The sequence below is a fragment of the Ipomoea triloba genome, chromosome 1 (assembly GCF_003576645.1).
Source record: "Ipomoea triloba cultivar NCNSP0323 chromosome 1, ASM357664v1".
Lineage (NCBI taxonomy): Eukaryota > Viridiplantae > Streptophyta > Magnoliopsida > Solanales > Convolvulaceae > Ipomoea > Ipomoea triloba.
In genome coordinates, this window is record NC_044916.1 from 4,346,109 (window position 1) to 4,355,048 (window position 8,940).

The 8,940-nt window shown below is 39.1% G+C and overlaps 1 protein-coding gene across 1 annotated transcript in view; it reads right to left on the bottom strand.

The window, feature by feature from the left end:
* Positions 1–1,310: 1,310 nt before the first annotated feature.
* LOC115997446 (cellulose synthase A catalytic subunit 8 [UDP-forming]-like) overlaps positions 1,311–8,940 on the bottom strand; it is a 15,417-nt gene continuing 7,787 nt past the window's right edge. The window contains exons 12-24 of the mRNA XM_031237003.1: positions 7,914–8,277; positions 7,642–7,721; positions 7,487–7,538; positions 7,003–7,147; positions 6,651–6,917; positions 6,220–6,565; positions 5,811–5,948; positions 5,565–5,690; positions 5,190–5,402; positions 4,841–5,102; positions 4,447–4,646; positions 3,615–3,968; positions 1,311–2,179 (exon numbers count right to left, since the gene is read on the bottom strand). Coding sequence (XP_031092863.1) covers positions 1,589–2,179; positions 3,615–3,968; positions 4,447–4,646; positions 4,841–5,102; positions 5,190–5,402; positions 5,565–5,690; positions 5,811–5,948; positions 6,220–6,565; positions 6,651–6,917; positions 7,003–7,147; positions 7,487–7,538; positions 7,642–7,721; positions 7,914–8,277 — 3,138 coding nt within the window. The 3' untranslated portion in view covers positions 1,311–1,588. The remainder of the gene's footprint in view (positions 2,180–3,614; positions 3,969–4,446; positions 4,647–4,840; positions 5,103–5,189; positions 5,403–5,564; positions 5,691–5,810; positions 5,949–6,219; positions 6,566–6,650; positions 6,918–7,002; positions 7,148–7,486; positions 7,539–7,641; positions 7,722–7,913; positions 8,278–8,940) is intronic.

Consider the following 8,940-nt stretch of genomic DNA (forward strand, 5'->3'; position numbering starts at 1 on the left):
TGGCAGGGTATATTCATTGCTAAATATATATTTCTTAAAAAGTTTAAAGAAATCAAATACTTTAATAACTTTTCAAGAAACTTAATTGTTAAGTTTTTCAAGGTAAAACATGTTTATTAATTTTCTAAGCAAAATTATAGAATTAATTTCTTAAAGCAATAAATGAGTGTTATAAAGTAAATGAGAGGGTGAGAGTTTAATTTATTGTGGTTGGGTGGGTAATGTAATCCCTTTAAGGCTTTAATCTTCTTTTCTCTTGTCGTTCAGGACAAAAATTCACTAAGTATATTTATTTACTTTATACAATAGTGAATCAATCCAATCTCTAGTCTTGATAAAACTTGATAGCTTTTGAGTCTTGAGCTTGTAAAAGGCTAAATGTTGTCTTAATACTTATAGCTACATTTATCTTTTGCGTTGGTATCTTTATTCTATCATTCCCAAGTTCTATTTATAGTGCTTGAGTTTGAATTAATTACCATTGAAGATGTAGACAATTCAAACTTGAATTTTGGTTCCAATGTTATTGATCGATGTATGTATATATCACTATGCTTCAACTACTTCTGACAATTTCTTAGCCTTGGTTAATTACCCTTTGTTTATGCTGTTAGCCTTGGTCACTCATCTCCATTTTGACGCCATTGGAAGATTCAGAATTGCAGCTATGGGACTCTGACAACATATCTAGAAGAAGACCATTTCAGATATCCTTCAACAACAAAAGTATTTATATTTTCCACCGTCGTTTTCCTAGGAAACACACTGCTCAGACGACTCATTCGAGATTGCTAATATGGAATACAATAATGTTGAAAGCCTGCCGGAGGATTATTTTAATATATTTTATTTAGTAATAAACTAGGATTAAGATCTAGCTAAAATTAAATTTAATGTTAGGATCCAGTACTACACTAAAAGGTATAGTTAGCAACAAAAATTCAATTTTAATCATATTTTCTAAAGGCATGGTGCTGGATTTTACCCTTCACCTGTCATTCAACAATTCTTTTAGCCACCAATTGTTGAATTTGACCACTCACCGGCCTTCACCCAACAATTTGACTGACCACTCACTTGCCAAACAATCTCCTAGCCACCAATTGCTGGACTTTTTGACTGGCCCTTCACCTGCTTCCGCCCAACAATCTCCTAGCCATCAATTATTGGACTTGAGCCTTTCTAACAGTTTCACTGGTCTCCACCCAACAAACTTTTAGCCACCCATTGTTGGACTTTTACCGTGGGTTAATTATTGAAAGCCAAGTTGAAGATTATGTTAAAAAAAAAAAAAAAAGAGTGAAAATGTATTTGACCAAAAGTTGAAAAGCTATTATTTCACTTTTATAAATCAAGTATTTTTTTTTTTTTCATTTCACAAAATTCTCATTTCCTTTTGTATTTTGTACATTAAATTCCACCAAACTCAAAAGCAAACAAGAAACATTTGCATGGTCAACACAATTCATGGTGGTTTTATGCTAATCAAACACAAAAACAGCAAGTAGAAAAACTGACAGCAGAGCATGAAGATCTAATTAGGCTGTCATCCCAGCACAAAACCATGATAAAATTTCTTCTGCAGAGCTCAATTACAGTCAATGGAAATGCAGCTCTGAGCCAAGGTTGAAGCGTCATTCTTGGCAACAAACGGATTGATCTTCACCCAAATGAGCGAGAAAACCGACGCCAAAAGCACCGACCAAAGCACAACAATGGTGGGGGTGCGATTCTGGCGACCCATGAGACCTTTCAGGAACGGGTAGAGATGGAAGATGACCCAGAACGAGAAGAAAACTTTGCCGAACAGTGGGCCCCAGGACTCGTAGCCGCTGTTGAGGGCGTCGGAGAAGCCGGCGACAACTCCGACGAGGTTGACGATGAGAATTGTGGTCGGAGGGATTAAGACGGTGGTCCACTTGATGATGTAGAGCTCCCCGAACTCTGTGTCGTCTGCGGCTTTGGCCGTGACGGTGAAGTTGGTGTCTATCCCCGCAATCATTTTGAGGATTCCTTGGAAGACGGCGAAGAGGTGGGCTGAAACGCCGCCGATGACCCAGAACTGCTCGTTGCGCCACCAGTCCTCTATGCTCACGCCGCTCCACCGCAACTCCAGGATGCTTGTCACGATGATGGCCATAAACAGCCCAAGAAACAGAGCACTTGCAAGGTTCGATAGCTGGAAAAAGATGAGGATTAGTTTGACTATATAATATATAAACATAAATGTATGTGTAGTTTAATTAGGGATGAGAATTTGTCTTGTCCCGACAAGATTTCCTATTCTTACTTCGATGGAGATGGATATGAGAACAAATTTAAGAGAATGGAGACAAAAATGAAAAATGTCTGTAAATCTCTGCCAGGATACCCTCCCCATCCCGTGAACGGGGACTATTTATGCATGGGATGGGGTTGGGGTCGGGAGGACGGGGACGAGGAGTATACTTCCTCCCCTCCTCACTTGTCATCCCTAAGACCAACTCCCGTCTAATTTCCTATCGAGGTACCTCTCTCCTTCCCGTCTAACTTCCTATAAAGACGGAGATGGGGACTATTTTCAATTTCCCATCCAGAATGGGACGGGGTAGAGGGCTCCCGTCCTTGTCCAGTTGTCATTTCTAAGTCCAACTATCAAACTTTTAGTTGAGACAGAGCACATTATACAATTTAATGTTCATGCAAAAGATATTAAATTATGGTTCCTTGAGCCTAACTAAAAGTCATCCCGGATTCTCGGCCCATAAACAGTAGGAGAGGGCTGAGCATATAATATATAAGGAGTTAATACCCAATATAGTCCTCGACTATAGTGGTTTTACTCAGTTTAGTCTTAAGTGACTTTTTGTACTCTATTTAGTCCTCAACTTTAATGGTTTTACTCATTTTAGTCCTCTGTTAAGAATTCTGTGTGTTGGGTGTTAATAACAAGGTTAACATGGTAATTTCATTTCTATTTTGTTTTTTATCAAATTAATTATTAATTATATGTCCTAATTTATCTCTATCTTAGTATCTCTAATGTATTGATACTACAGGAACAGAATGCTAATTGATTGAGTTAGAATTCATTACTGTTAATGCTATTTGCTAATTATTTGCTAATTGCTTTGTGTTTGGATTCATTTGAAAATAACTAAAAATGCTTCTATTTGAATTCATTTGAAAAGTGATCAGAATTTCAATATGCCAAAGTTAACTAATTGCTCATTATTTGCTAACTGTTTTTTCTTTTTTTTCCTAAAGTATTATAATTTACTTCGTCTTTAGTATGCAATTGTGTAAATATATATAGAACATATAATTAATAATTAATTTGATAAAAAAAATAAAATAGAAATGAAATTACCATGTTAACCTTGTTATTAACACCCAACAAACAGAATTCTTAACAGAGGACTAAACTGGGTAAAATCATTAAAGTCGAGGACTAAATAGAGTACAAAAAGTCACTTAGCACTAAATTGAGTAAAACCACTATAGTCCAGGACTATATTGGGTATTAACTCAATATATAAGTATAAATGTACAGTTCAATTATCAGTTTAAATTTTTAGTTAAGACATATCAGTTGACCAATTATGGGTGACAAGAATGTAAATCATGATATTTACCGTTGGGATGATGAATTTTCCGGTGAGGAGGCAAATGGCAGGCAAAGAGCAGTATGCAACGAGGGGAATGGAGGTGAAAGGGTAGACAATGGTGTTGATATAGGCGAGCCTTTGAAGCCATTTAAGGCGGCCGCCGCCAAATCCATACCAGAGAGGACAATGTCTGCTGAAGAAAATCTCGACAGATCCTAGAGCCCATCGAAGAACCTGGTGCAACCTGTCGGACAAGTTGATTGGTGCTGATCCCTTGAATGCAGGCCTTACTGGCATGCAGTAAATTGATCTCCATCCTCGGCAATGCATCTTGAACCCCGACAAGATATCTTCAGTCACTGATCCATATATCCACCCAATCTAAAGGAAAAACATCTTAGTTAAGTCCATAATAAACTCATTCATTTCTCTCAACAAGATATAGAAGAATCGCCGCATAGGCAACTCAATTGGTTACAAGGATGAAGTTTGAAAAGAAAGACTATAGATGAGTCTCATCTGCGACAGTGTAGAAGTAACCTCTCAAAGTGAGGGGCTCCTTGTGAGCAGACTGATCAACCCCAGTCAAGTTGGTCCACTGTTGACTCAATAACTACAAATTCGACTCCCAATTGGAGCACAACCTATTGGCTTCTTGGTTTGAGCCGGTCAGCAATTGATAACTTAGTCTAATTTATCTACTTGTAGTTATTTGCTAGTTAGGGTCAATCGGTCAGCTATAAACAACTTATTAGCCGGTTTCCTTTGCTGACTAGGGTCACAAAATTACTCTGTGCACACCTCGGGTAGTGACATTAGGTTTTCGTTGTCACCAAAAATAAAAGATAAGAGTTCTGACCTCTTTACCCCATGCAGTCTTTTCTTCATAGCCAATGCTGATGACATGAATTGCTTCGTTGATGAGAGTAGAAGGATCTGCAGAATCAGGCACTCCTCCATTCTCCATTAATGTGGACTCAATGAAAACGGAAGATATGCCGAAGGTTTTCTCAAAGCTCATCTGAGAGATGAGTAATGACCTCTCATACTCATCATAACCTGAAGATATAATGATATATGCAAGTTTAATATAATAACCAACAATTGTGATATATATATATATTGTTTATCATATAATATATAAACATAAATGTGCAGTCCAACTATCAGTTTAGACTTTTAGTTGAGATACTTCAAATTATACATGGCTGAAAAGGGTGTTGCAAGGAAGTAATTAGTGCAGTTGGCCTTACTCTCAATTTCCTTTAGATTAAAGATGGCAGCATTGAGATCTTCCCTCTTGGCATCGCGGTAAAGCTCTGAGGGATCCTTCTCTTTTGCTGGCTTCTTGCCACGGCAGCAACAGCAGCAGCTTCCAAACGAACAAGACGATGAAGATTTGGATAATCTGGGCATGTTTGGAGGGCTATAACCATAAAGTGCTTGCCTGTTGAAAACACATCCGGTTCCCACATAAACCGGCCCTTGGATGCCATCCAACCCTTTCATGTTAACCTGAAATCAGAACAGAACTTGTTATATTTGTAGTAATGGTACGATAAAAGGCTATGACTGTGGAGCTACTTTAAATGTGGTACTTACATCAAAGAACACGACGTTCCTGTTGGCATATCTGTCGCTCTTGTCAATGCCGTCGAATCTCTGAGGGAACTGCACATAGCATACATCTCGCCCAACTTGTGGATCCATCAGGAAACACATTGCTTCCCGAATGGCCTTGCTGTTGTTAACGTAGTGATCACAATCAAGATTGAGAATGTAGGGTGCATTTGTAAGAATTGCAGACACCCTAACCTGCAAACACCAAGTTATGATGATATATGTTAAGAATCCCCCATTGACTGGATTCAGTTTTTAGTGTGGTTTGGCCCATCTGCATTATAGCCCAGTTGAGTATATTGTAACAATATGTAAGCATAAAAAGTTTGAGAAGTCAGTAATTTGTGCAAGTTTTACCAGAGCATTTTCTGCACCAGCCTTTTTGTGGTGTTGATATCCTGGCCTCTTCTCTCTGGATACATAAACCAGCCTAGGGAGTTCATTTCCTTCTATGTCATGGGCACCAGTGTTTCCTAAGAAAACCTGAAATTGGGACACAGGGCGTTTAGTTCATCTTTCTGTTTTCTTTTCTTTTTACGCGGTTTTCTCATTTTTCTTTTTTGGTTGGGATAACAGAAAACATGTTCAATAAGCAAAATTAACCTGAATCATGCCAGGGTGGTCCCTTGTATTATTTCCTGGCCATGGTGTTCCATCTGCCATGGTCCAACCATCTTCTGGTGTTTTCTGAGCCTTGGCAACTAAAGCATTTATCCTCACTTTGTACTCTTCATATTCTCTCTGCAAAATCCAGAGTGCAGTGAATAACAAGATTCCATGTTTTGAAATGTCTTTGCTGGGCGAAGGCCAGTAAAGAGCCAAATCCAGCAATTGGTGGCTAGAAAACTGTTGGGCGGAGGCTCGGGGCAATCCAGCACCCTGCCTCTCGAAAATATGGCGATATAAGAAAATAAAGTTGCGTATTTGCTACATAAGCGCTTGATCTAACAAGTGGTACCAAAACCAGGTCAGGCTCGAGTCCCAACAACACTAAAGTCTTGATGAATATTACCTTAATTGCTCTTCTTTCCTTGACAAAAGAAGGCTGCACTTTGTCCTTCAGGTAATCAATCTTCTGGGAGAAGTAGAACTCGGGTGCTCGTGGCTCAATCGCAAACTTTTTACAGAATGGCACCCATTTCCTTGCAAATTCAGCAGTTTCAGCCAGAGACTCAAATGTCAGCATGGCAGCACCATCATCAGAGACATAGCACGAGACCTTTTCGACAGGATAATCGACAGCAAGAATTGACAGAACAGTGTTGGCAGTGATCAGAGGTGGTTCTTTCAAGGGATCCACCGTACTGACAAAGAAATCCACAGGAGCCAGCGCGTTGGGCTCGCCCTCTCTTTCGAACCTGCCACATACAGCACAGATGAGAAGTCATTTTTACTTCGAAACGAAGGCAGCAAGAAGACTTGGAATTTAAGTTTGGTGCATACCAAGCAGAGAGCCTGTCAACGTATGTCTCTCGGTTGATGGGAGCCCATTTAGGGAACTGATCCAACACCCAAGAAAACGCGAACCAGATCTCGCAGATGACAGAAGTAAGCCACAGAGGATAAGCACTCTCAACTGGATTTGTGACTCTATAGTGGATGAAGAGGGAAAGGATTACGAGCCGCATAATGATGACAGTTCTGTATGGCGCGAGTTGGGACTTTGGGATTGGAATCACTGCTGAAAGTGTCTCTGCAGCATCTGCAGACCTGCACAAGCTCATATTACATGCCATTACAGATATGCATTTGTTGAAATTCTGAGATTATCAGCTCTGCCTTTTCTTATACTTACTGTGGCTTTTCTTCCATCTGCTGCTCTGCTGGGATTTCTTCTTCTTTTGCAGCCTTCTTTTCTGGCTTTTTCTTCTTGTTTTTCTTCTCTTTCCAGCTCTCCACTCTGTTCTTCCATATCGGGTTCCCCGATTCACCATTGTATTCTAGATGAGGGTAACAACAAGATCAGATCCCTTTCTTTTTTGTGGGTGACTAGGAAAACACACAGCCACTACCGAAGATATGCACAAGTAAACCCAGCTTTGTGGCCTTAACCAGCAAATGACTACAAAAAAGTAAATCAGCCTAGGTTGGCCTTAGCTGAACGGCTCAAACCAAGAAGGTCAATAGGCAACTCCCGTTAGGAGTTGAACTTGTAACCTTGTGGTTACCGAGTCAACAGTCTGACCAAATTGGATGGGTTATCTCGATCAGATCCCTTTTCTTAAACAAATGATAAAGACTTAGAACCTTTAAAAATGAGAATAAAAAAGAATACTCACCACTGTCCATAGTGGAAACACTGCTAATGTTTCTAGCATGAAGTCCAAGATCCTGCACCAGTTCACAGTTTTTAATCATTAAAACTTCTCACCAATCAGAATATTGTGTTTGTTCTATGCAGGGGAGAAATATATAGAGGTTGTTATATTCATACTTCACTGTTATTGAGCTGAGCAGCCATTGTAGTATGGTTGCCTGATTCCTCTCTTTCTCCATCAGCCATTGCAGAGTTCTCTGCAACAGTATAGCAAGTTCAGGTCTCACAATTCACCGATCAGACATTCATAAAACTCAAATCCAACCAATTAGCCAGTTTAATAGATCAGACATTCATAAAACTCAAATCCAACCAATTAGCCAGTTATTCATAAAACTCAAATCCAACCAATTAATCAGTTTAACTCGTGGCATTATAAACTGACGTACCATCATAAGGAGTGCCACAGCGCATGCAGGCGTTGCGCCCTTCCTTCAGCTCATACTCCACACAAGACTTGCACAGAGGGTAGTTGCACTCATGGCAAGCCACAAAGACTTCACCATTTGATGCCAATCCAATCTGCTCACCGCAAACCGAGCACGAAGGAACCCCAGACTGCATCATTTTGGTGATGGGCTTCCCTTGCAGTCTCTGCTGCCACCCTCCCAAAGTTTGCATGAATATAAAGATGGTAATGCAGGTGGTGGGGGTGGTCGTTGGAGGGGAGTGGGGTGGGGGGTTTGGTGTGATGGCATTTTTCAGAGGGGAAGCAATGTCATTTTCTTTATCAAAGAAAACTTGGCAATTTTGCTGCAACTTAAAGCAAGGATGTGGTTGGGCTCATACATCCCTCAACCAACTAATGCTGGTGAAGTTGCTTGGACTAGAAAATCTGGACCGTCTGATTCAAGCATCATAACAATTTTTCTTTTAGTATTTTAGTATAATCCATAGTTTTTTGAAAATTTGTATGCTGTCATAAAGTATTATGGCATTAAAGTCTAGGTAAAGGTATGGGGTCAATTTCAGTCTCAAATGCAAGATTTGTTATTATTACTTATTGCCACATTTTAATACCTTACTAGTTCGCATTAGCTATGAAACTGTCTCACACATCTTCGAGTTTTTGATAAGTATTACATTTTCCCACATAAATATTAGAAAATTCACTCTTAAAAAATAAAAAATAATAAAACTCCTTTTACTTGAATTACAAGTCATCTACCGACCAGGTTCTCTTTAACATCACAATTCCAAATATAAACTCAATTATTCGATATAATTAACAAACCAAAAGTCCAAAATATTACAAATATTTAAAGATTCTTGTGGTTCAATTGTTCTTTCCCAACTAAGAAATTATCTAAAACAGTAATATAAATGCTCTATTTTGACCCCAAAACCAACCAAACACCTCTCACATCTCCTCATCCATTCCACCATTAACATAAAATAAAAAAAAAAAAAAAAAAA